At 43.1% G+C, this 26,864-nt stretch overlaps 1 protein-coding gene across 1 annotated transcript in view; it reads right to left on the reverse strand.

The window, feature by feature from the left end:
• Positions 1 to 26,864, reverse strand: part of lmx1al (LIM homeobox transcription factor 1, alpha-like) — a 338,126-nt gene that overhangs the window by 261,397 nt on the left and 49,865 nt on the right. Inside the window, exons 2-3 of the mRNA XM_072564043.1 lie at positions 16,831 to 16,916; positions 16,281 to 16,467 (exon numbers count right to left, since the gene is read on the reverse strand). Coding sequence (XP_072420144.1) covers positions 16,281 to 16,467; positions 16,831 to 16,888 — 245 coding nt within the window. The 5' untranslated portion in view covers positions 16,889 to 16,916. The remainder of the gene's footprint in view (positions 1 to 16,280; positions 16,468 to 16,830; positions 16,917 to 26,864) is intronic.

A 26,864-nucleotide genomic window follows, 5' to 3' on the forward strand; every position in this document is an offset into this window, starting at 1 on the left:
GTCTCTCTGCACTGTGGGGCTGTATCTCTCACTGTGGGGTTGTATCTCTCACTGTGGGCCTGTATGTCTCACTGTAGTGCCAGTACATCTCACTGTGTGGCTGTGTCTCTCACTGTGGGGCTATATCTCTCACAGTGGGGGCGTATCTCTCACATTGGGGGGCTGTCTCTCTCAATGAGGTCTGTATCTCTCACTGTGGGGCTGTATCTGTCACTGTGGTGCAGTGTCTCTCACTGTCGGGCTGTATCTGTCACTGTGGGGTTGTGTCTCTCACTGTGGTGCGGTGTCTCTCACTGTCGGGCTGTATCTGTCACTGTGGGGTTGTGTCTCTCACTGTGGTGCAGTGTCTCTCACTGTCAGGCTGTATCTGTTACTGTGGGGTTGTGTCTCTCACTGTGGGGTGGTGTCTCTCACTGTGGGGCTGTATCTGTCACTGTGGTGCGGTGTCTCTCACTGTCGGGCTGTATCTGTCACTGTGGGGTTGTGACTCTCACTGTGGGGCTGTGCATCTCACTGTGGGCTTGTCTCTCTCACTTGTGGGCTTATCTCTCTCACTGTGGGCCTGTATCTCTCGCTGTGAGCCTGTGTCTCTCACTGAGGGCCTGTATCTCTCGCTGTGGGGTTGTATCTCAGACTGTGGGTGAGTATCTCTCACATTGAGTCTGTATCTGTCACTGTGGGGCTGTGTCTCTCACTTTGGGGCTGTATCTGTTACTGTGGGCTGTATCTCACACTATGGGGCTGTATCTCACACTGTGCAGCTGAGGCTGTCACCGTGGGACTGTATCTGTCACCGTCGGGCTGTATCTCTCACTGTGAGGTGTTTGCTAATCCCTCAGTTGTTTTTCCCTGCCCTCAGCTCTGTTAGATAACGTGCAAATCTTGTTCTGCCCGTGTCACTGCACAGGCTAACCCTCTCTCCCAGATTGTCCCTCAGGCCACCACACATGGCCTGCAGCTTTGGATATTGGACATGCTACATATCCATTTGGGAACTAAATGTCACACTGTGCTCCAAGTTGACCAAAATTATGAGTGTTTTTCTGAAACATCTGGAGTAACCGTCGTGTTGTGTCAATGTGGGAGGAAGGATCTCTCAGCCTGATTTACAGTTTACAGATAAAATCTGCATCATTGCACAAGGCTCATGTGTCATTAATGACGTTAAAACAAACCACTGGCAGATAGGACACAGTGAACAGATAGAAAGCCAAGAAATTCTGTAGAACTGCCACTGTGACCTGAACTTGTGGGCTAAAGGCAGTCATTCCAAGGTTTTGAAAGATCTGTTTATTCATTGGCATAAGGCAAACTGGTAACAATTCACTCACTCTTGGCATCACATGTGCCGACATAAAACAACCAGATTGAACTTACTTTAATGACCACTCTGCTAACCGTTCCTATCCTCTCCCCTCTCCACTGGAGATCTTCCCTTCTGCATGGCTGTTTTCCTCATCTTCCAGTTCTAAAGATCGGTCACTGAGCACAAAATGTTAACTTGGTTTCTCTCTTCACACCTGCTGAGTTTCTCCAGCAAATCCTGGCTTTGTTTCCAATTTCCAGCAGTTCTTTTTGTTTTAGTTTTGTCTGTTTGGTGTTACGTTTTTCACTCCTATACTGTGAGCTGCAGCAACCTTACTAGAATCGTCATCGAGAGCCCTGTAACACTAGGATTAGTGATAGCACTGTGCAAGGAAAGGGTTAATCAGGGACTGGCAGTGTGCCAATGTCATACACCATGAATGATGATTTTATACTGCAGTATTGTCTTTTTGCCTTTGTTTGTTAATGGAAAGTATGATTCTTAGTTGCATTAGATTAAAATAGTTATAATGGAAAAAGACAATTCACACGTTTAAAATTCTCATCTTGACTTCTAATCTTTCCGCTTCCCTGAGTCGGTAACCTCCTCTGGTCCAACACCCACTGTACACATTCAATTCCTGATTTTTCTTCAGTTCTCACTCTTAATCCTTGATTTCCTTTTCAACTGTTTTCCCAAGAATTTACTTTATTCCTAAGAAGTATCTAAAAGTACATTTCAAAATTGGACATTACAGCAAATGTGATAATATTCAGCCCACATGGGCCCCAGCTATGCCTGCCTCTTTGTCAGGTACGTGGAACAGTCCATCTTCCATAGTTACACTGACACCGTCCTTTCCTCCACTACATCGATGACTGTATCAGCATTGCCTTGTGCTCCCACAAGCAGGTTGAACAGTTCATCAATTTCACCAACACCTTCCACCCTGACCTCAAGTTTACCTGGACCATCTCGGACACCTCCCTCCCCTTCCTGGACCTCTCCATCTCCATTTCCAGCAACCGACTCAACACAGTCACCTACTTCAAACCCACCAACTCCCACAGCTACCTGGACTACACCTTCTCCCACGCCCCCACCCCTTATAAAAATGCTATCCCTTGCTCCCAATTCCTCCGCCTCTGCTGTATTTGCTCCCAGGAGGAGCAATTCCATTCCAAAACATCCCAGATGGCCTCCTACTTCAAGGACCACAATTTCCCCTCCCATGTGGTCAACAATGTCCTCCATCGCACCTCCTCCACTTCCCACAACTCTGCCCGTGAACCCCACCCCTCCAACCACAACAAGGATACGACCCCCCCGGTCCTCACCTTCCACCCCACCAACCTTCTGATATAATACATCATCCTCCACCATTTCCACCACCTACAAACAGACCCCCACCACCAGAGATATATTTCCCTCCCCACCCCTACCTGCGTTCCACAAACACCATTCCCTCCGTGACTCCCTCGTTAGGTCCACACCCCCCCCCCCCCCCCCCACTCCCAGCACCATCCCCCGCCACCGCAAAAGGTGTAAATCCTGCACCCACACCTCCCCCACACCTCCATCCAAGGCCCCAAATGATCCTTCCACACCCAGCAGAGATTTTCCTGCACCTCCAAACACCTCATCTCCTGTGCCCGTTGCTCTCGATGTGGTCTCCCCTACATTGGGGAGACAGGATGCCAACTCACGGAACATTTCAGAGAACATCTCTGGGATGCATGTACTAAACAACCCCACCGCCCTGTGGGCGAGCATTTCAACCACCTTCTTCACCACCAAACCCGAACCAGCCGATGGCTGGAGGAACAATGCTTCCACCTTGGGACCCCCCAGCCACAGGGGATCAATGTCAGTTTCACCAGTTTCCTCATCTCCACTCCCTCCACCTAATCCCAGATCCAACCCTCAACTCGGCACCACCCTCTCGAACTGTCCTACTCATCCAGCATCCTTCCCACCCTCCACTCTGACCTATCACCATTACCCCGCACCTTCATCTACCTATCGCATTTGCAGCTACCTCCACCCTAGCCCCACCCCCTCCCATTTATCTCTCAGCCCCCTTGGACGCCCCGCCCCCACCTACCCACCCCACCGCCCCCTGCTCAAAACATCGACTCTCCAGCTCCTTGGATGCTGTCTGAGCAGTTGTGCTTTTCCAACACCACAGGTTTCGACTCTAATATTCAATGTTTGTCCAGGGATCATCTTAAGAGTTTCAATCCAGTTTTAATGTATGTTGTGCTCCAGTATGCATTAAGCACACACAGCCAAACAGGACTCAATGACTTTAGACAGTGGTGTCTTTCTTCACAGGTGGATTGGCCAAGCTAAATTGCCCCATAATGTCCAGAGTTGTACAGCCCAAATGGGTTAGCCATGGTAAATACGGTTTAATGGAAGCCAAACCTGGGTGTGATGCTCTTTGGAGGGTCGCTACAGACTCAATGGGCCAAATGGCCTCTTCCCACACTTTAGGGATTCTATGATGGCAATTATCACCTCCAATAAGAGACAATCTTATCAATGCTCCTTGACATCCAATGTTACCATCAGTGAATCCCCAACTATCAAATCCTTGGGGTTATCATTGGCAATAAACTCAGCTGGACTCACCACACAAACACAGTGGCTACAAGAACAGGTGTGAAGCCTGGAATACTGCACTGACCTCCTGACTGTTCAATCTGAGAGCTGGCTGTAATGGAGCTGGTCAGTGTCAGGAACTCTCCATGTATAAATAAAGGGCAACTTGGTGGTGAGATATCAGCCTTTGTGGAGTTATTTCAAGGAGGTGATTAGTCAAATCAACAAGGCACCAATACTCTTCCATTCAAATCCTGGGATTAGGAAATGCATTGAGCAGGTGACAGAGATATCATCTTTGTAAGGTTTACCCTATGTCCCCATGTTGTCTCATCTCAATCTACAACCACAACCTTCAAGCACTTACATTCGACACTGCCATGGTAGTGTATCGGAAAACCGGGTCTTTTGTTCAGGGGAAGAAAGCAGCCCCATATTCACTCAGAGCATGTCCACAATAAGGGTAGGGAGTCAGTGCAAGTATGCGAGATGATAAAGAGTGGGTGATGATAAGTAAGAGAAGGGGAAAAGGTGAATCCACGATAAAAACAACTGCAGACCAGAAAAACAGAGACGGAGCAAAAATTGTCTCGTCACTTTCATAGAACATAGAACATAGAAGAATACAGCGCAGTACAGGCCCTTCGGCCCTCGATGTTGCGCCGATCCAAGCCCACCTAACCTACACTAACCCACTATCCTCCATATACCTATCCAATGCCCGCTTAAATACCCATAAAGAGGGAGAGTCCACTACTGCTACTGGCAGGGCATTCCATGAACTTACGACTCGCTGAGTGAAGAACCTACCCCTAACATCAGTCCTATATCTACCCCCCTTTAATTTAAAGCTATGCCCCCTTGTAATAGCTGACTCCATACGTGGAAAAAGGTTCTCACTGTCAACCCTATCTAACCCCCTAATCATCTTGTACACCTCTATCAAATCACCCCTAAACCTTCTTTTCTCCAAAGAAAACAACCCCAAGTGCCTCAGCCTTTCCTCATAGGATCTTCCTACCATACCAGGCAACATCCTGGTAAACTTCCTCTGCACCCGTTCCAGTGCCTCCACATCCTTCCTATAGTATGGCGACCAAAACTGCACACAATATTCCAGATGCGGCCGCACCAGAGTCTTATACAACTGCAGCATGACCTCAGGACTCCGGAACTCAATTCCTCTACCAATAAAAGCCAGTACGCCACATGCCTTCTTCACTGCACTATTTACCTGGGTGGCAACTTTCAGAGATCTGTGTACATGGACACCAAGATCCCTCTGCTCTTCCACACTACCAAGTAGTCTACCATTAGCCCAGTAATCCATCTTTTTATTACTCTTACCAAAGTGAATCACTTCACACTTTGCTACATTGAACTCCATTTGCCACCTTTCTGCCCAGCTCTGCAGCTTCTCTATATCCCGCTGTAACCTGCCATATCCTTCCTCACTGTCTACAACTCCTCCGACTTTCGTATCATCTGCAAACTTGCTCACCCAACCTTCTAACCCTTCCTCCAGGTCATTTATAAAAATGACAAACAGCAATGGTCCCAAAACAGATCCTTGCGGAACACCGCTAGTGACGGCACTCCAAGATGAACCTTTGCCATCAACTACTACCCTCTGTCTTCTTCCAGAGAGCCAATTCCTAATCCAAACCTCCAACTCACCCTCAATGCCATATCTCTGTATTTTCTGCAGTAGCCTACCATGGGGGACCTTATCAAACGCCTTACTAAAATCCATATATACCACATCTACCGCTTTCCCCTCATCTACCTCCTTCGTCACCTTCTCAAAGAATTCAATAAGGTTTGTGAGGCACGACCTGCCCTTCACAAAACCATGCTGACTATCCTTGATCACATCATTCTTATCCAGATGTGCATAAATCCTATCCCTTACAATTCTCTCTAAGACTTTGCCCACAACAGAAGTGAGACTCACTGGCCTATAGTTACTAGGATTATCCCTACTCCCCTTCTTGAACAAGGGAACCACGTTTGCTAGCCTCCAGTCCTCTGGCACTACTCCTGTCGACAAAGAGGACACAAAAATCAAGGCCAATGGCTCTGCAATCTCCTCCCTTGCTTCCCAGAGAATCCTAGGATAAATGCCATCAGGCCCAGGGGACTTATCTATTTTCACCCTTGCCAGAATTTCCAACACCTCTTCTCTACATATCTCAAAGCCATCCATTCTACTTATTCGTGCCTCAGTATTCATATCGACAACAATGTCCTGTTCCTGAGTGAATACTGACGAAAAGTATTCATTCAGCACCTCCCCAATCTCTTCAGCCTCCACACGCAACTTCCCATTACTATCCTTGATTGGACCTATTCCTTCCCTAGTCATTCTTTTATTCCTAACATACCTATAGAAAGCCTTAGGGTTTTCCCTAATCCTACCAACTAAGGACCTTTCATGTCCCCTCCTTGCTGCTCTTAGCTCTCTCTTCAGGTCCTTCCGGGCTACCTTATAACTCTCAATCGCTCCTATTGAACAAACGCCTCATCTTTACAAAGGCCGCCCTCTTCCATTTAACAAGGGATTCCAACTCCTTATTAAACCACGGCTCCCTCACACGACCCTTTCCTCCCTGCCTGATAGGTACGTACTTATCAAGGACACTCAATAGTTGCTCCTTGAACAAGTTCCACATATCAATTACGCTCTTGCCTTGGAATCTACTTTTCCAATCCACAAATCCTAAGTCATGCCTCAACGCATCATAATTTCCCTGCCCCCAGCTATAACTCTTGCCCTGTAGTACACACTTATCCCTCTCCATCACTAGACTAAAAATCACCGAATTGTGGTCACTGTCCCCAAAGGGCTCACCTACCTCTAGTTCTAATACCTGGCCTGGTTCGTTACCCAGAACCAAATCCAGTATGGCCTCACCTCTTGTTGGCTTATCTACATATTGTGTCAGGAAACTCTCCTGCACACATTGCACAAACACTGACCCATCTAACGAACTTGAGCTATAGCTTTCCCAATCAATATCAGGAAAGTTAAAGTCTCCCATAACAATCACCCTATTACTGTCACTCTTCTCCTGAATCATCTTCGCAATCCTAATCATCTTCATGCATCATGGACGGATGCATTCAATGGAAGACATGTATTCCATGCATCTTCAAACTAACTCCTTGGCACAGTAGCTAGGTAAGACCTACTTACAAATACAGGGCATGGGCTCCAGATGTAAATCTTAAACATGTTCTAATTGTGTAGATATCCATTAAACCCCATAGTACTAATCCCTCCCTCAATAATTTTGTTTGTTGATGGTGGAGCAGGAACCAAGTTGCACCTTCATACAAGGCCACTCAGCCCTTCGAACCTGCTCCATCATTCAATAAGGTCATGGCTGACCTCAATTCTATATTTCTTCATATTCCTGATAATCTTTCACCTCCTCGGTCATTAAGCTTCTGTCTACCTCCTGCATTTTTCTTCATATCCAGAGGTATTCTCATTCATATCCAAATGGCTATTTTCCCAAAACCACACCACCCATGATTTATTGTTTCCTTCAAATGTTTTAAAGACGGACTCCATCTGTAACCCCTCATATACCCCTCATTGGGTGGCATGGTGGCTCACAGCGCCAGGGACCCAAATTTGATTCCAGCCTTTGGGCAACTGTCTGTGTGGAGTTTGCACATTCCCCCGTGTCTGCGTGGGTTCCTCCGGGTGCTCCACTTTCCTGCCACAGTCCAAAGATGTGCAGGTCAGGTGAATTGGCCATGCTAACTTTCCCATGTATTAGGTGCATCATTCAGAGAGAAATGGGTCAGAGGGTCAGTGTGGACTTGTTGGGCCGAAGGGCTTGCTTCCATACTGTAGGGAAACTAATCTAATAAACATGATGTATCTTATATTCTTTTTTCTAAGTTGTCACTTTAAAGACCTTATCGTCATTTCCCTCACGTTCTGGTAAATCCCAAGAATGGCCCATCAAAACATACTTGTGCCTTCGTTAATGGACAACGCTACCTGGGAGACAAAATGGCTACTGTCCTCATGGATGGCACCATCCCAGATTAGAACTCTGTTGTCATTGGTGACCGGAAACACACCATCAGCAATAACTCAATGATTGGATCTCTGGCTATAAGGATCACGAACATCCACAAATCAAACCTTAAGTAAAAAGAATGACAGGTAGAATCTTTGCCAGGAGAATGATACGCTTGGACGAGGGACATTTCACACACAATGGAAATGACTGAATGATGCATTGTACCTCTTTGCTTGGCTGATTTTTTTGTACCTGATCCAAGGTTTAACTAATCCACAGATTCAAGCTTCCCAACACCCCCACCTCTCCCACCTCCTCCCCACCCCTGTTCCATCATACTGACTCAATGACCTTCTTCACTACAGATACTTCACAGGTTGAACTTTAACCAGGAGGCATGTGGCTGAGGGAGAGCTATACCGAGGTCAGGCAGTCTCAGGATAAATTAGAGCACCACTATTCCTGGCTGTGAGCAATTGGAAAGCTGAGGTTGGGGGATGTGCGGGGAGGGGAGGGGGGAGAATCAACTTCAAGGGATTTATTTGCATTACCATCTGTCATAGTCATAGAGCGTGGAAACAGACCCTTCAGCCCAGCACATCCATGCTGACCTGGCTTCCCAAACTAAATTATTCCCACTTGTCTGCATTTGGCTTATCTCCCTCTAAACATTTCCTATCTATATACCTGTCAAAACATCTTTTAAACATAACTGGACCTGCATTTACTACTTCCTCTGGCAGTTCATTCCACATACAAACCACCCTATGGGTGAAAAGATGTCCTTCAAGTCCCTCATAAATATTTCCTCTCTCACTTTAAACCTGTGCCCTCCAGTTTTGAACTCCCCCACCCCAGGGAATAGACCTTGGCTATTTACCCTATACATGCCCCTCATGATTTTATAAACCTCTGTAAGGTCACCCCTCCACTTCCTACACTCCAGGGACAAAAAGTCCCAGCCTATCCAGTGTCTTCCTATAATTCAAACCCTCCAGTCTTTGTAAAGCTTTTCTGCAGCCTTTCCAATTTAATTAAAAATCACACAACACCAGGTTATAGTCCAACAGGTTTATTTGGAGGCACTAACTTTCGGAGCGCCGCTCCTTCATCAGGTGGTTGTGGAGCAGAATCATAAGACACAGACTTTAAAGCAATAGGATTTCAGTGTCATGGATTGTAATATTAAAGACAATTAGTAATATGACATTTCAGTGTGGAGACAATAGTAACTCATGCGGACATCTGCCTTCCTTTAAAGGAGTGGAGTATATAGCTTTTTTCAAAATTCATACATTCGCGGGATGACGACGATGCTAGCTAGGCCAACATTCATTGTCCAGCTCTAATTGCCCAGAGAGCACTTAAGAGTCAACCACATTGCTGTGGGGCGGGAGTCACATGGAGGCCAGACTGGGCACCGATGGTTGTTTCTCCCCTAAAAGGAGGTTAGTGAACCAGTTTTCCGACTACCAATAATGGCTTCTTGGTCATCAATGGATTCTTAATTGATATGTTCAACAATATGATGTGACTTCATTGCAAGGGGATTTGGAATACACAAGTCAGGAATCTTTGCTGGATTGGGAACAGGAGAATTGTGGGTAGTACTAGTCCCAACCTAAGGAAGGAGAGACCTGCCTTAGAGAGGGCGAAAGTAACTTCCATCAAGACTCGTTGCTGGACTGAGAAGCGTGAAGACAGACTATGTAGACAGGCCCAATACTCTCTGGAAATTAAACAAACGGGTGATTAGCTGAAAGATGTAAATTTTGTTGATGACTTGATTGAGAAAAAGATTCCCATGGCAGCACAGTCAATATGCTTTCCCTTTGTTTTGGTATTCTTGTGGATTGTCCTGATGAATACTTCAAAAACCTTTGACAAAATTTCTCAGCAATATTCAAATTCAGTGCTACCAAGTGACTATTATTCTAAAATTTATCACAATCTGAAAATCATCAAGGGCTCATTACTCATCTCAGAGTAATTCACGATTCAATACAGAAACCCAGAATGAAGAACAATTCTTCACAATATCAATATAATTAACATTTGATTGCAACCCTGAACTATCCACAATTCATCATTATTCCAGAAACTTCAGTTATTCATCAAAATCCCAGAATTACCTACAATTGATTACAATTTGAAAATTAATTGCACTTCCATATTATTCTTGAAACATCCACTATTCATCACAACTGAGAGTAAATCATAATTTTTCACAATCCCATAAGAATTCATCATTTTCTCAGAATAGTGTACAAGTCATTGCAAATCTCAAATCACCCCAATTCATCACAATTTCTGAATCATATTTAAGGCATCAAATTCTCGGAACTATCAGCAATTCATCACAATATCCAAATCACCCACAATTCATCACAATCTCTGAATCATATTTAAGTCATCAAATTCTCGGAACTATCAGCAATTCATCAGAATCTTCAAATCACCCACAATTCATCACAATCTCCAAATCACCCACAATTCACTGCAATCCCCAAATCATCCACAATTTACCATAAACCCATAAAAGTCTATAACTTATCATAGTCTCAGGATAATCCATAATACATCATCATTCCCAAACAGTCCAAGTGTCATCGTGACCACGGATCCATCATGAATTCACCTCAATCCAAGAATAATCTACATTCCATCACAAAAGCAGAATATTTCAGAATGCCCTACAACCCCTGAATCATCGGTAATTCATCACGATCTCAGAACGTTCCCACCATTTCTCAAAAACTTGCTGAAAACACAGAATCAGCAGCAACTCATGGCAATTCCAGACTTATCAGCAATTCATCATAATCAAAGAACACTAGCTAATTCACCATAATCCCAGAATTATTTACAATTTTCCCAATATCAGAATAAATCACAATTCAGTTAAACCTCATAACATTCCACAATTCATCATCATGAAAGATGCTTCTTAAAATTTGGATGATAAACCACTAACCTTGGTTATGTGCTAACAATTCATGTATTGGCTGAAATCCCCTGGTTAATTCTTTGTTATTCTTTCATTAACCCATTTCTCACTTTTCAGAGTCTTTGCCATTGTCCTAAGGTTGAAAATCTCTGTCTGCCTGACTCTGTCTCCTTTGTCTCTCTTAACTATTCCAGAAATTTAACTCAGAGCCACTACATTCCTTCAGTTGTCAAAAGTTTTAAGCCTTTGTGCCAATACTCAGGGTTTCAAGCAAGTTTCACTGAAAGATATGCTGACTTCACTCCAACTTATTCTAAACCCTCCAAACTAAACCACATCAATGGACAGTCACCACTGGGAACCTAACCACCCTGACAATGAACTCATCCGTCATAGAGTTATAGAGTCAGAGAATCCTACAACAGGGACACAGGTCCTTCGGCCCAAAATGGTCAGTGTCGACCAAAATGTCCATCCACTCTAACCCCATTTCCTTGCATGTGGCCCGTATCTTCCTAATCCTTTTGTATTCATGTATTTGTCCAAACGCCTTTTAAATCTTGTAAATGTACCCACTTCAACCACTTCTGTTGGCAGCTCATTCCATATTTGTACCATCCTCTGCATAAAAAAGTTACCCCTCAGGTTCCCTTTTATTCTTTCCCCTCTAACCTTAAACTGATGCCCTCTAGTCCTCGATTCCACAACCCTGGGAAAGAGACTGAGTGCATTCACACTATCCGTACCTCTCATGCTCTTCTACACTTCTATAAGATTCCCCCTCAGTCAACTATGGTCGAAAGAAGTAAGTCCTAGCTTGTCCAGCCTCTCCATATAAATCAGTCCCTTGAGTCCTGGCAACATCCTTGTAAATATCTTCTGCATCCTTTCCAGTTTAATAACATCCTTCCTATAGCAAGGTGACCAAAACTGAACACAATACTCAAGGTTCAGCCTCACCAACATCCTGTATAACTGCAACATAACTTCCCACCTTTGATACTCACTGCCCTGACTGATGAAGGCCAGTGTGCCAAAAGCCTTCTTCACTGCCCTGTCTACCTGTGACTCCTCTTTCAGAGAACTGTATACCTCAAATCCAAAGTCTCTCTGTTCCACAACACTCGTTAAGACTCTACCATTCACCATGAAACTCCTATCTTGATTTGACTTTCTATAATGCAAGACCTCACACTTATCTATATTTAACTCCCTTTACCATTTCTCAGCCCACTTCCCCAGCTGATCAAGATCCCGCTGCAATGTCTGATAACCTTCCTCACTGTCCACGATGCCGCCTATTATAGTGTCACCTGCAAACTTACTAATCCTGCCTTGTACATTCTCATCCAAATCATTGATTTGGTTAACAAACAGTAATAGGCCTAGAACTGACCCCTGAGGCACTCCACTAGTCACAGGTCTCCAGTCCAACAAACATCCTTCTACTATTACCCTCTGCTTTCTACCATTAAGCCAATTGTGTATCTAATTTGCCGGTTCACCCTGGATTCCATGTGATCAAACCTTCCAGAGCAGCCTACCATCTGGAACCTTCTCAAAGGACTTACTAAAGTCCATATGGACTGCATCTACCACCCTGCCCTTGTCAACCTTCCTGATAACTTCATCAAAGAACAAATTTGTAAGGCATGGTCTCCCACTCACAAATGCTGACTGCTCCTAATCAAACCCTGCCTTGCCAAACGCACGTATATCTTATCTCAGGACCTTCTCAAGTAATTTACCTATCTGTGAAGAAGGCATATGGCGTACTGGCTTTTATTGGTAGAGGAATTGAGTTCCGGAGTCCTGAGGTCATGTTGCAATTGTATAAGACTGGTGCGGCCGCATCTGGAGTATTGTGTGCAGTTTTGGTCGCCATACTATAGGAAGGATGTGGGGGCACTTGAACGGGTGCAGAGGAGGTTTACCAGGATGTTGCCTGGTATGGTAGGAAGATCGTATGAAGAAAGGCTGAGGCACTTGGGGCTGTTTTCATTGGAGAAAAGAAGGTTTAGGGGTGACTTGATAGAGGTGTACAAGATGATTAGGGGGTTAGATAGGGTTGACCATGAGAACCTTTTTCCACGTATGGAGTCAGCTATTACGAGGGGGCATAGCTTTAAATTAAGGGGTGTTAGGTATAGGACAGATGTTAGGGGTAGATTCTTTACTCAGCGAGTCGTGAGTTCATGGAATGCCCTGCCAGGAGCAGTGGTGGACTCTCCCTCTTTATGGGCATTTAAACAGGCATTGGATAGGCATATGGAGGATAGTGGGCTAGTGTAGGTTAGGTGGGCTTGGATCGGCGCAACATCGAGGTCCAAAGGGCCTGTACTGCGCTGTATTTTTCTATGTTCTATGTTCTATGTTCTATAGATGTTACACTTCCTGGTCAAAAGTTCCCAGATCATTTATTTTCAATTAGACGTCTCCAAGGCAATTTGGTCACATGATCATATATTGAAATCCAGCATTTTTTAAATCAAGTTCAAATTCTAGTTCTTAAAGGATAACTACTCTGTAGAAAATATGGGGTTTCTTTCCCCAAAAGCATATATGCTTTTCTTTACTCAGAGAGTAGTAAGGGTATGGAATGCTTTGCCTGTAACAGTAATAGATTTGCCAACTTTAAGTACATTTAAGTTGTCATTGGACAAGCATATGGACGTACATGGAACAGTGTAGGTTAGATGGGCTTCAGATTGGTATGGCAGGTCGGCGCAACATCGAAGGCCGAAGGGCCTGTACTGCGGTGTAATGTAATGTTCTATGTTCTATCCCATCAGATGCCTCATTTTAAGAGGAAAAAGTAAGTTTTTTTCACAATCTTTTATAATACGATATAGTTTGCTCTAAACATGCTTTAGTGATTATCTCATTTGCTACATGAACAATGTAATTTCTTCCCCATCGTTCAATGAAAATTCAAATGTTTAACATCTTGCGACCCCAGAACTTAGATCCAATGATGTAGTACTTAAAACAGATAGAGGGATTATATCCAAAACATTGACATGTCTTTATAAAGGTCTTTATGCAATTATTAAATGATTAGTCAAACTCTGGAAAAAGTGTTGGCAACCAATCCGTTCCTTTCTGCAAGATGAACATTTCTTAAAGTAAATGTTTGCTGCATTAGCCTCTAGTGAAAAAAAGAAGAGTCTAACTATAACATTTCTACAAAAATGCATGTGGATATGATCCATATAGATCACAATCTCTTCAGGATTTCATGAAAATATATATTTAAAAAACATTCACCAGACACTCCATATTACCACCACCATATTTTCCAGCAACACATTTTCAGCTCTGGATATTTTAGCCAATAAACTTTGATCATACTCTCTTTGAGGTTGGAGGGGGGTCTTTCCAGTCCTCTCCCTGCAAGTATGGGTAATACAGTTTGTTCAGCTATAATGTGTTTCTTCAACGTGAGTTGGCTTTAACCGAATTGAAGAATTTAGCCCGTTATTTGTAGCACGGGTACTTTCCTTACCCATACTGGCTATAACGTGATTCCGACCCCAGTGGTTTAAATGGCGGCTATTATGCAATTTGCTTAGAATGTGGGATCACACGAGAACAGGTCTATGACGTTATATCAGAGCTGACTGTATGCAATTGATTTAAATTACATTATCTCTGAGCTGTCATGAAATCCTAGGATACTGGTGAAATTTGACTGCTGGTAGTATGTGGTTAAAAAACAAAATTACCATGTATGCTCGAGTAATAGTCAGATTCTTTGACTACTTTTTCAGGTTAAATTCATGAGGTCGACTATTACTTGGATACTACTTTTGAGGGGCTGAAATTCATGCCTGTCAAAATTCATACCTTATTAGCAGAAGCCCAATTGATCTCTAAATGAATGAAGAAAAATAAGCGATAAATTACGGTAATTCTGAAAATCCAGAGCAGAATTTAACAGCCACTGGACTGGAAGACTGGGAGCAGATGGAATAACCAGCAGACTGGAGAGCTGGAGCAGGACATAACGGCCGGCACACTGTCTCATAAACATTGATCTGTTATCTGTGAAGAACTAGGGTTGGCTTTTACACACGATATGTGGAAAATTCCAGGTTATTTGGACAAAAATAGGGGGTTGACTATACGGTAGACCTTCAATTAACATCTTTGCTGTAATCTTTGTTAAGGGAATAGGCTCTTGAAGCTTGTAGCTCAGCACACGACTGTTACAATGTATTGGTATCCCATTTTAAGTCTGTAGAATCCACCAGAAAAAAAAAATCTAATGGCCCATCAAGAGTGATTATAGGGGCCGATGGAGTTGGACGATTGAAATGTTTGCAGATTAGAATTTCATCCCTGTGCAATCTCAGGCAGGAAACACTTTGAAAACCTCCAGGAGCTTGTCTCATTGCCTCAGTCAATGAGGAGATACTCTTCTTGACAATCCTGAGCAGTGACTCCACTTACTAGGTTTGGAGACAACCCTTGGCAATGGTACTGTTGCTATGGTGTTGTGATTAATTTCTTTAACTAATACAGTCCTTTCCGAAGATTCTTTAGCCATTCCACCAACCGCAACTTGTTTTCATGTCAAATCACAATCCCAGAATTATTCAGAAATGATCATTATCCCAGGATCAACGACAGTTCATTGTAATCTCAAAAGAATTCCCAAATTCCCTTCTCTAAAACTCATCAGCAGTTTATCACAGACCAGAATATTGAACAATTCATCATCCCAGAATACTCAACAATTCACCACCATCCCAAAATTTTACGCAATTTGTTGCCATTTCAGATCATTCCATAATTTACCACAATCCCAGAATATTCCACAATCCCAAAATATTCCACAATTCACTACAGACCCAGAGAATTCCATATTTATCACAATCTGTTTGTTCTACAATTCACCACAATGCCAGAATGTCCCACAATTTGTCATCATCCCAAAATATTACACAATTAATCACAAATCTTTGCCATCGTTAAGTGTACCACAATTCATCACCACTCCTGAATATGCCACATTTGATAGCCATCCCAGAATATTCCACAGTTCATTACCATCCCAGAATGTGACACAATTCATTATATTTGCAAAGTATTTCAAAATTCATCACAGATTATTCCATAATTCACCATTATCCCAGAAAATTCCACAATTCACATAATCCCAGATTATTCCACAAATCACCATCATTCCAGAATATTCCAAAATTCATTTCTATCCAAGAATATTCCACAGTTCACCACCATCTCAGAAAATTTCATAATTCACTGCATTCCCAGAATATTTCATAATTCAGGACAATCCCAGAACATTCCAAACTCCGAATTACTTCACCACAATGCCAAAATAAAACGTTAAAGTGAGTTAATAAAGCCAGGGTCTTACTTTTTGTAGTCATGTTTGCAGTACAGCTGCCTGTCCCGGCAGTAGCAGGTCCCAGAGAGTGGCTGCAGGCATGTTGTACATTTTAAACAAGATTCATGCCAGGATCGTTCGTTGACACGGAGGATGTAGCGATCGGTGATGGCGAGTTTGCAGCCTGCACACATCTGACCTGGTTCCTGCTCTGAGCCTAGACCACAACATTCTGCACTGAGTTTACAGAAAAGGATTTCCTTCCCTCACACACAGATCCCTCATCCTCACCATCTTACACATCCCCTCCCTCCCTCTGGCACCCCCTATCTATGGCAGGTGCCAACTACGGGATTGGGGCAACTTGTCAAAACTTTCTCACTAACAAATCTCAAATCTACAATCCTTGCAAATGAGAAGGAGTAGCCCAGGTACCTGGGAACAGTGGCCCATGCCTCACTCACTTCACTGTACCCACATCTAATGTCCTCTTCCCATTCTCCCATGGTGGATGTGGCAAGACAGCAGATACTCATTAGTGACTTATTAGGAAACAGGTCAATTAAGAACCAATACTTACTATGATTGAGTGTGGGAGAGGTTTGTTTCAAACATGTTGGTGTCTCTTCTGTTTTCATGTTGCCTGGCACATTCAGAAATACAAACCTATCAAATAGAATGGATAAACATCAAATCAATGACAATCAAAACATGGCTGCTCTGTTCAACCAAACTTTGGTTTGTGACATTAGAATAGAGAATACTAGCGAAACTCAGCAGGTCTGACAGTGAGTGCGGAGAGAGAAACAGAGGTAACATCATGACCATAGCACCATTAGACCACATTCAGCTGCTTGGGACTATTCCATCATTAAAATAAATCATGGTTGGTTCAACATTCCTCACATCCACTTTCCTGTCATTTCCCTGTAACCCTTCATTCTCTGACTGATCAAGACATCTCAGAAATAACTGCCAGACTATGCAGACCCCTTGGCATCATGGTAGCCCATAAACCCACCAAAACACGAAAACAGCAGCTAATGAACTTGAAAGACTCTGTACAGACAACAAGCAAAACTAACGTCATTTACAAAATATGTTGCAAGGACTGTAACAAACATTACATTGGACAAACAGGCAGAAAACTAGCCATCAGGATACATGAACATCAATTAGCCACAAAACGACATGACCCTCTCTCACTAGTATCCTCACATACAGATAAGGAAGGACACAACTTCAACTGGGACAACATATCCATCCTAGGACAAGCCAAACAGAGACATGCACGAGAATTCCTAGAAGCATGGCATTCCAACTGGAATTCTATCAACAAACACACCGAGTTAGACCCCATCTACCAGCCCCTGTGGAAAAGAACAGGAAATGACATCATCACAGGAAATGACATCACCACAGGAAATGACACCGTCAACCCAAAGAAACCCAAACTTACAAATAGAAAGCAGGAATTATCAGCAGTGCTTTGACTGGAGGCCCACTGAAGATGTTACCTAGTAGGATGACAAAATGTCTGGAGATGAACCTTCCAGCTCAATGAATAAACCTACAACCATGATCAAGAATCTCTCTCTATCTGGGCCTTAAATATACACAAGGGCTCTGGTCCCACAGCTCTCTGTGGCCAGGTGTTCCAAAGACTCACAACACTCTGAGAAAGGAAATTCCTCCCCAACTCAGTTTTATGTGGGGACCCCTTTATACTGGGACAATACCCTCTGTCTTAAGACTCCCATGAGAGAAAACATCCTCTCAGCATGTACCCTGTTGAGCCCCTTAAGAATCTGATATGTTTCAATGAGATCAACGTTCATTTTTCTAAACTCGTTGTGGAGGTGTTGGTGTTGGACTGGTTTGGACAATGCCTGAGGAGCTAGTAGATGCCGTACTACTGAGGGAAGACCAGAGTTCTGACAGCTTGTGTTTTCAAATAAGCCTGTTGGACTATAACCTCAAGTTTAAACTCCAGTGAGTGGAGTCCCAGCCTGTTTAGCGTTTGCTCATAAGACAATCTCTCCACACGGGGGATCATCCTATTGAACTTTCCCTGGACTACCTCCAGTGAAATGATATCTTTCCTTCAATAATGGGGCCAAAGCTGCTCACAGTATTCCAGATGTGGTCCCACCAGCACCTTGTACAGGTGCAGTAAGACTTCCTCACTTTGTGACTCCAACCCCTTTGAAATATGGGCCAATATTCCATTAACCTTCCTGGTTCTTTGCTGCACCTGGGGGCTAGCTTTCTGTGTTTCACGTACAAACAGTCCAAGTCCCTTTGTGTTCAGCTTTCTACAGTTTTTAAAAATCTTTTTAAATAACATTCTGCTTTTTTGTTCTCCCTTCCAAAATGACCAACTTCACATTGTTTCCACATTATACTCCATTCGCCAATATTTTGCCCCATATTTAATCGATCCATAAACTGCCATTCTCACAACTTGCCATTCCATGTATTTTTGTGTCACCTGCAAATTTGGTGATAGTACATTCACTTCCGCCCTGCACGTCATTAATAGATATTGTAAGCAGTTGTGGTCCCAGCACTGACCCCTGTTGAAACCCACTGGCTATAGGTCACCAACCTGAAAAGGAACCCCTTATCCTCACTTGTTGTTTCCCACCCATCAGCCAATTCTAACCAAACTAAGCTTGAGATCTAGACCAATCACATAGACACCTATCATTTATGACTTGGCTTATGTGACATAACAGGTTACAAAGCAAAGTCAAATAGGATCGTGGACAATAATGCATCTCTACCCCATCAGCTCAATGCGTTCTATGCTCACAGTGAACAGAACGTCAGTGGATCCCAACAGCCGAGGATGGATCTGTACCCACCATCACTGCCGCAGACATTACAGCTGTCTCCTTGAGAGTGAACTCACGAAAGGCGATTGGCCTGGATGGATTGCACTCGGATCCTGCACAGACCAGCTGGCAGGAGTATTCACAGACACTTTTAACCTCTCCTTGTTACAATCTAAATAAGTGGCAACACCTCCTCCACCATAATCCTCAATGCCAGTGTCCCACGATGCTGCCTGCTCATCTCCCTACTCTACCCCTTATACACTCACGACTCTGTGGCCAAATTCCACTCCAATTCCATTTACAGGTTTGCTTGACAACACCACCATTGCAGGTCAGATCTCAAACAACAATGAGATGGAGTACAGGAAACAGACTGAATGCTTAGCAGCATGGTATAAAGGCAACAATCTCTCCATCAGCGTCAGCAAAATGAAGGAGCTGGTCATTGACTTCAGGAAGCAGAGTGTAAGGCACACCCCAATCTGCATCAACGGGCCTGGGGTGGAGGTGGTCCACAGCATCATGTTCCTGGGAGTAATGATCACCAACAGTCTGTCCTGGTCCATCCCACATCGATGCGACAGACGTAAAGCACAACAATGCCTCTACATCCTCGGGAGGTTAAGGAAGTTTGGCATGTGGCATGTCCACAAAGACTCTTACCAATTTTTATAAATGTACCATAGAAAGCATCCTGTCTGGATGCACCACAGCATGAGATGGCAACTACTCTTTACAAGACAGCAAGAAACTACAGAGAGTTGTGAACACAGCCCAGTCCATCTCAACCAGCCTTCCATCCATTGACTCCATCTACACTTCCTGCTGCCAAGGAAAGCAACCAACTGAAACTGAACCAGTTATACCCTGGTCCACCCTCTTCCATCGGGCAGAATATAGAAAACTTTGAACATATAAACCAACGGATTCAAGAAGAGATTTCTTCCCCGCTGTTATCAGACTTTGGAAAAGACATCTCAAATGTTAATGTTGATCTCTCTCTGTCCCTTCGCTATGGCTATAACACTGTGTTCTGCACTCTGTCCTGCTACCCTGATGCACTTTGTATGGTACAGTCTGTTTGCGGAGCACGCAAAACGTCAAATTTCACTGGATCTTGGGACATGTGACAACAATAAATCAATCAATGAGATTTTCTATCTATGTTAATATACTACCTCCAACACCGTGGACTCTTATATCAAAACCTTTTGCGAGCTCCCTTGTAAAACACCTTCTAGAAGTCCTAATAGAATATTCTACTGATTCCCTTCTATCAATTCCAGTTGAAACTTCCTCGAAAAATCAAGTCGAAGTGTTGGATGTACTGTATTATAATGATAAAGTGACCAGGAAGGCTGATGAGGGCAGGGAGGTAGACGTAGTCTATGTGGATTTCAGTCAGGTCTTTGATAAGGTTCCACATGGTAGGCTGCTCTGGAAGGTAGATCACATGGAATCCAGGGGGAGCTGGCAAATTGGATACACAATTGGCTTGATAATAGGAAGCAGAGGGTAATAGTGGAAGGATGTTTGTCAGACAGGAGGCCTTCGACTAGTGGAGTGCCTCAGGGGTGGTGCTGGGCCCATTGCTGTTTGTTATCGACATCAATGATTTGGATGAGAATGTACAAGGTATTGTTAGTCAGTTTGCAGATGACACTAAAATAGGTGGTATCATGGACAGTGAGGAAGGTTCTCAGAAATTGCAGCAGGACCTTGATCAGCTGGGGAAGTGGGCCGAGAAATGGCAAAAGGAGTTTCCTATAGATAAGTATGAGGTCTTTCATTTTGGAAACTCAAATTAAGGTAGGAGTTTCATGGTGAATGGTAGGGCCTATGAAGAGTAGTGAAACCTTGGAGTTCAGGTGCTCAATTCTCTGAAAGTGAAGTCCCAGGTAGACAGGGCAGTGAAGAAGGCTTTTAGCACACTGGCCTTCATCAGTCAGGGCATTGAGTGCAGAAATTGGGAAGTTATGTTGCAGTTGTTCAGGACATTGGTGAGGCTGCACTTGGAGCATTATGTTCAGTTTTGGTCACCTTGCTATAGGAAGGATATTATTAAACTGGAAAGAGTGCCGAAGAAATTAACAAGGATGTTGCCAGGACTGAAGGGACTGAGTTATAGGGAGAGGTTGGACAAGCTAGGACATCTTTTCTTTAGAGTGTAGGAGACTGAGGGCTGGGGGTGGGGTGGGGGGATCCTATGAGAGGCATGGATAGGGTGAATGCACTCAGTCTTTTCCCCAGGGTTGGGGAATCGAGGACTGGAGGGCATCAGTTTAAGGGTAGAGGGGAAAGAATAAAAGGGAACCTGAGGGGCAATTTTTTACACAGAGGGTGGTACACATGTGGAATGAGCTGCCAGTGGAAGTGGTTGAGGTGGGTACAGTAACAACATTTAAAAAGCATTTGGACAAATACATGGATAGGAAAGGATTAGAAGGATATGGGCCAAGTGCAGGGAAAGGGGGTTAGAGTGGATGGACAATCTGGTTGACATGGACCAGTTTGGGCCAAAAGATCAGTTTCTGCTATAACAAAAAATTGACTGTATGAGGCCAAGGAGGAGATTGCTGGGGCCTGGACAGAGATCTTTGTATCCTTGCTAGCCACAGGAAATGTACAAGAAGACTGGAAAATAGCCAATGTTGTTCCTTTGCTTGAGAAAGGGAACAGGCATAATCCAGAAAACTATAGTTCAGTGAGCTTTACATCATTGGTAGGGAAATTATTGAAGAAGATTCTTAGGGACAGGATTTACTCACATTTGGAAAATAAAGGACTTATTCGGACGGTCAGCATGGCTTTATGCAATGGTGGGGGAGTGGGTCTTGTCTCATAAACTTGATTGAGTTTTTTTTAAAGTATTTGATAAGGATAATTAATGAGGGTAGGACTGTGGATGTTGTGTACCTGGACTTTACAAAAACATTTGACAAGGTTCCTCATGCTAGGCTGGTCCAAAAGATTAAGTCACATGGGATCCATGGTAAGTTGGCAAATTGGATACAAGATTGGCTTGGTCATGGAAGTCAGGAGATAGATGTGGAGGGGTATTTATTTTCTGAATGGAAGTCTGCGACCAGTGGTCAAAGATCAAGGTTTCAGGTGAGACAGTTTCAAGGAGATGCACAAGGAATTTTTTTTTACATGGAGGGTGGTTGGTTCCTGGAGAGCTGGTAGAATCAGATGACAATAACCAAGTTTAAGAAATATTTAGACAGATATGTGGACAGGCAGGGAATAGAGTGAGATGGACCATATGCAGGTAGATAGGATTAGTTTGGAATGGCATCGTGGTCAGCACAGACATGAACAAAGAACAAAGAAACTTACAGCACATGAACAGGCCCTTTGGCCCTCCAAGCCTGCGATCATCCAGATCCTTCATATAAACCTGTCGCCTATTTTCTAAGGATCTGTATCCCTCTGCTCCCTGCCTATTCATATATCTGTCTAGAAAAGAAGATGATGGGCCTTTGTTCCTGTGCTGACTTGTTCTATGTTCTATCTCTGTAGCTACATTTTTTTTAGGATCCAAGGATGCAAGCCATCAGGGCCAGGGGACTTATCTGCTTTTTGTTCCATTAGTTTATCATACCACTTCACTTATGATGGTGATGATACTTAATTTCTCCCCCATATTCTTGAGTATCAATGGGACATTTGAAATATTTTCCATTGTAAAGTCTGATGTGAAATAATTGTTTAATTCCTCCACCATTTCCTTGTTTCCATAACCATCTCCCAGATTTATTTTCGAAGGGACCTCTATTCACTTTGACCTCCATCTTCCCTTTTATATATTTAAAGAGGTTCTTACTGTAATCCTCACTTGCTTGCCCTTGCTGATTTTCTCTCTCTCTCTCTCTCTATTTTAGTCCTCCTTTTCTTCACAGGCTTTTACTTCCTTACAAGCTTTTCCTTTCAACTTTATACCCACCTTAACTTCCTTGGTTAGCCATGGTTACTATCATTCCTGTTAATCTATCTGCCCAGTTCACCTTAGTCAACGCTATCCTCATTTCATTGTAATTCCCTTTATTTAACACAATTGTTTCCAACGCTAGTTTCTCACTCTCAAATTGAATATTAAATTTGATTATGTTACAGCTCGGGGATCTTTTAGTCTAAGGTCATTTATTAAACTTGCCTCATTACCAAGATAGCTTTCTCGGTACTCAGCTCTATGACATATTGACCTAGGAAACTATCCTTAATGCATTCCAACAATTCATTATCATAGCTATCCTTTCTAATTTGGTTAATCCAATCAACATGAAGATTAAAATCACCCATAATTATCCTTTCATACATGCTCCTATTATTTGTTGCCATATAGCCTTCGACACTGAGTGACTATCGTTTAGGGGTCTATACTACTCCTAGCAATGGCTTCTTTCTCTTGTTGTCTATTTGCTTCTGTCAAAATACGTCACCATCATCATAGACTGGCCATCTCTCACAGACATCCTCATTTCATTTCCTACCAACAGGGCTAGCCATCACATTTCCCATCCCTCCTGTTCCTCTGAAAGGTCTAATATCCCTCAATGTTCAGGTTTAGTTTTGATCTCATTACAGGCATGTTGCCGGAATGGCGATATGGTCATTTTTATTTGCTGTGACAGTAGACACCTTATTCTGAATGCTTCCTGCATAAAGATACAAAGCCTTTATGTTTGTTCTATTATTAAGTTAACCCACACATTTATCATTCCTTGATACAATATGATATTCACACGCAATCTGTATCTTCCTTTATTTTCTGGTAATGTACAGCCCCACCTGCAAACCTACCTCTCTTTTATCTTTGATTTAATCATCTTCCATGCAACAGAACCACACCTCCCCTCTCACCCCCACTATTTAATTTAAAGCCCTACCTACAGCCCCAGTTAAGCAATTTGCCCGGACTCTGGTTCCAACATTACTCAGCCTCCCCTCTCCTTCCCTAGTATTGTACCAATGTCTCACAAATTCAAGTCCATTTCTCCCATACCAATCTTTGAGCCACATGTTTATCTCTTTAATCTTATTTAATCCTGTGCCAATTAGTCCATGGTTCAGGTCTTAATCTGGAGATTTTTACCTTTCTGCTTTTTTAAAATTAGCCTCAAACTGCTCATATTCCGTCAACAAAACCTCTTTCCACTTTTGACTGATATCATTGGTACTTAAGGAGTGGCTGTAACGTAATCAAATTTAATATTTAATTTGAGAGTGAGAAACTAGGATTGGAAACAATTGTGTTTAACTTAAATAAAGGGAATTGCAATGAAATGAGGATAGAGTTGACGAAGGTGAACTGGGCAGATAGATTAGGAGGAATGACAGTAAGAAAGCAGTGGCAGACATTTACAAAGGTAATTTATAACTGTCAGCAAAAATACATCTCAATAAGGACATAAGATTCAACATGGAATAAAGTAACCATGGCTAACCAAGGAAGTTAAGGTGGGTATAAAGTTGAAAGGAAAGGCTTGTAAGGAAGTAACCATCAGTGAAGGATCCGTCCCCTCCCACTTCAAGTTCCCCTGCAGCCTCAATGAGATATCCCGAACCCGAGCACCAGGCAGGCAACACAATCTTCAGTACTCTTGTCCCTGGTCACAGACAACAATGTCTGGGCCTCTAACTGTACTATCCCCAATTACGACTCCATTTCTCTTTTCTTCTCCTCTTGAATAGCTCCCCATACCACAATGCTGTGGTCAGTTTGCTCATTCTTCCTGTATCCCCCAGTCTTAGCCACAGAGGGAGCAGGAATCTCAAACCTGTTCAATAAGCTCAAGACCTGTGGCTCCATCAGCACTGTCTCCTGAATCCTTCTATCTGCCTCACTGTCAGTCATGCTCTGCTGTCCCTGACCAGTGATCAAATTCGGGGTTGTTAATCTAAGTGGTGTGACTACATCCTGAAATACTGTTGCTGGGTCACTATCCACCCCCCCCCCCCCCCCACTCCCTGCACTGACATGTCACAATGTTGGAAGCTCAGATTCCAGCTCATCAACTCTGAGCTAGAGTTCCTCAAGTATCCAAATCTTGCAACAGATGTGGCCCCAATGAACCACAATGGGGTCCACCAGCTACCACAACATGCAGTTCCATCACATCCCCTGAGATCTCTATTTTCTTTTCCTTAAGTATGACTCTTCAATTTTCCAATACATTCTGGGTCTGCTAGTTAGTTATATGCTTGTAAGCTCCCAGTTCAACAGCATTCACTCGCTCTTGAAGGTACAGTACTCACCTTCAACGTCACAACAGCTCTTTGTGACTGAAACAGACATTGCTATCCCAAGCGCTTTTAAACCAACTGAATTCAACACCTGGAACAAAAGACACTAACACCTACCACTCACTGCCTTCGAGTCCAGTTACCCTCACCTCAAATTGGAACTATCGAGCAAATCCCACACAAAGCCCCTAATCGGTTATGGACCAGGCCAGACCCCCTCAAAACTTTTCAAGAACATAACCCAGGCCCTAACTTTGCCAGTTGTTTGAAGAAGGTGTGAAGTGGGATAGCAATGGCTGTTTCATTCACAAAGAGTTGTTGGAAGTTGAAGATGAGTACTGTACCTTCAAGAGCAAGTGAATGCTTTTTGAACTGGGAGCTTATGACTAATTAACAGACCCAGAGTGAATTGGAAAATTGAAAATATGTAACATTTGGCTGTGAAATAAATACCTGAGTTGGTTGCTGCTTTGACAACAATTCAAATTTAACCAATCTGTTTAAATTATGCCCCAGGATACTAAAACCTAATCGAGTTTGAATTTATTGTTTTTGCCAACATCCAACCAATGAGATGATCCAATGTTGGGGCGATTAAAAAAAAACAGGTAGTTTGAAGGTCAGACAGAGTAGCAGCCATCAAGAGAGTCACTGCCATCAAGAGAGTAACTGCTATTGACAGAGTAACTGCCATTGAGACAGTAACTGCCATTGAGAGAGCAGCAGTAATCAAGAAAATAACTGTCATCGACAGAGAGAGAGTAGCAGTCATCAAGAGAGTAACGGCCATTGAAAGAGTGTTGGCAGAAACATTCTTGCAGTAAAGAAAAGATGGTGACCCAGGGAGATCTTCAGCTCAAAGAAGGAAGACATGGACAATGACAGCCACTGTGTGGTTTTGAAATTAAGTTGATATAATTTTAATATGTGTTTTATTGGAACAGCATATTGTGATAGAGTTGCAGGCAAGTGGCAAGCAATTAAGAGAAAGAAGGGCTTAGAGTTGTGAATAGTTGTTGGTTAATGTTCACTCTTAGAGTTAAAGAATAAATTCTTTAAATAGTGGAAGTTGGGAGTTCTCTGTCACTCACATTTTAACAGATTACAAGGTGCGGTGAGCATTTCTGAGTGTTTGGTTTAATTAACAGAAGGATTCACCATGTCATAATAAAGTTTTCTGGGGGTGGAAGAAGTGACCTTGGGGGTTTTACAAAAGGTGATTAAGGCCAAGCTGCTGGAATTAGCAGACAAGCTGGGGTTGGAGCTGCCTCCTTCCGTGAGGAAAGGAGAGATAATTACAGCAATAACCCAGCATTTACATTTGCTGAAAATTCCATTAGAATCTTTAGAGATGGCTAAAATTCAGTTGAAAAGGAAGTCGCTTGAGTTAGAGGCAAAAGATAAGGAAAGGGCAACAGAAATGAAACAGTTTGAATTATGATTAAAAACAGTGGAAAGAGAAAGTGAAAAAGAGAGAGAAGGAGAAATAGGAAGAAAGGAAAAGAGGGAGTTTGAACTTCAGAAATTA

This window comes from Chiloscyllium punctatum, chromosome 46 (genome assembly GCF_047496795.1).
Source record: "Chiloscyllium punctatum isolate Juve2018m chromosome 46, sChiPun1.3, whole genome shotgun sequence".
In the NCBI taxonomy this organism is placed as follows: Eukaryota; Metazoa; Chordata; class Chondrichthyes; order Orectolobiformes; family Hemiscylliidae; genus Chiloscyllium; species Chiloscyllium punctatum.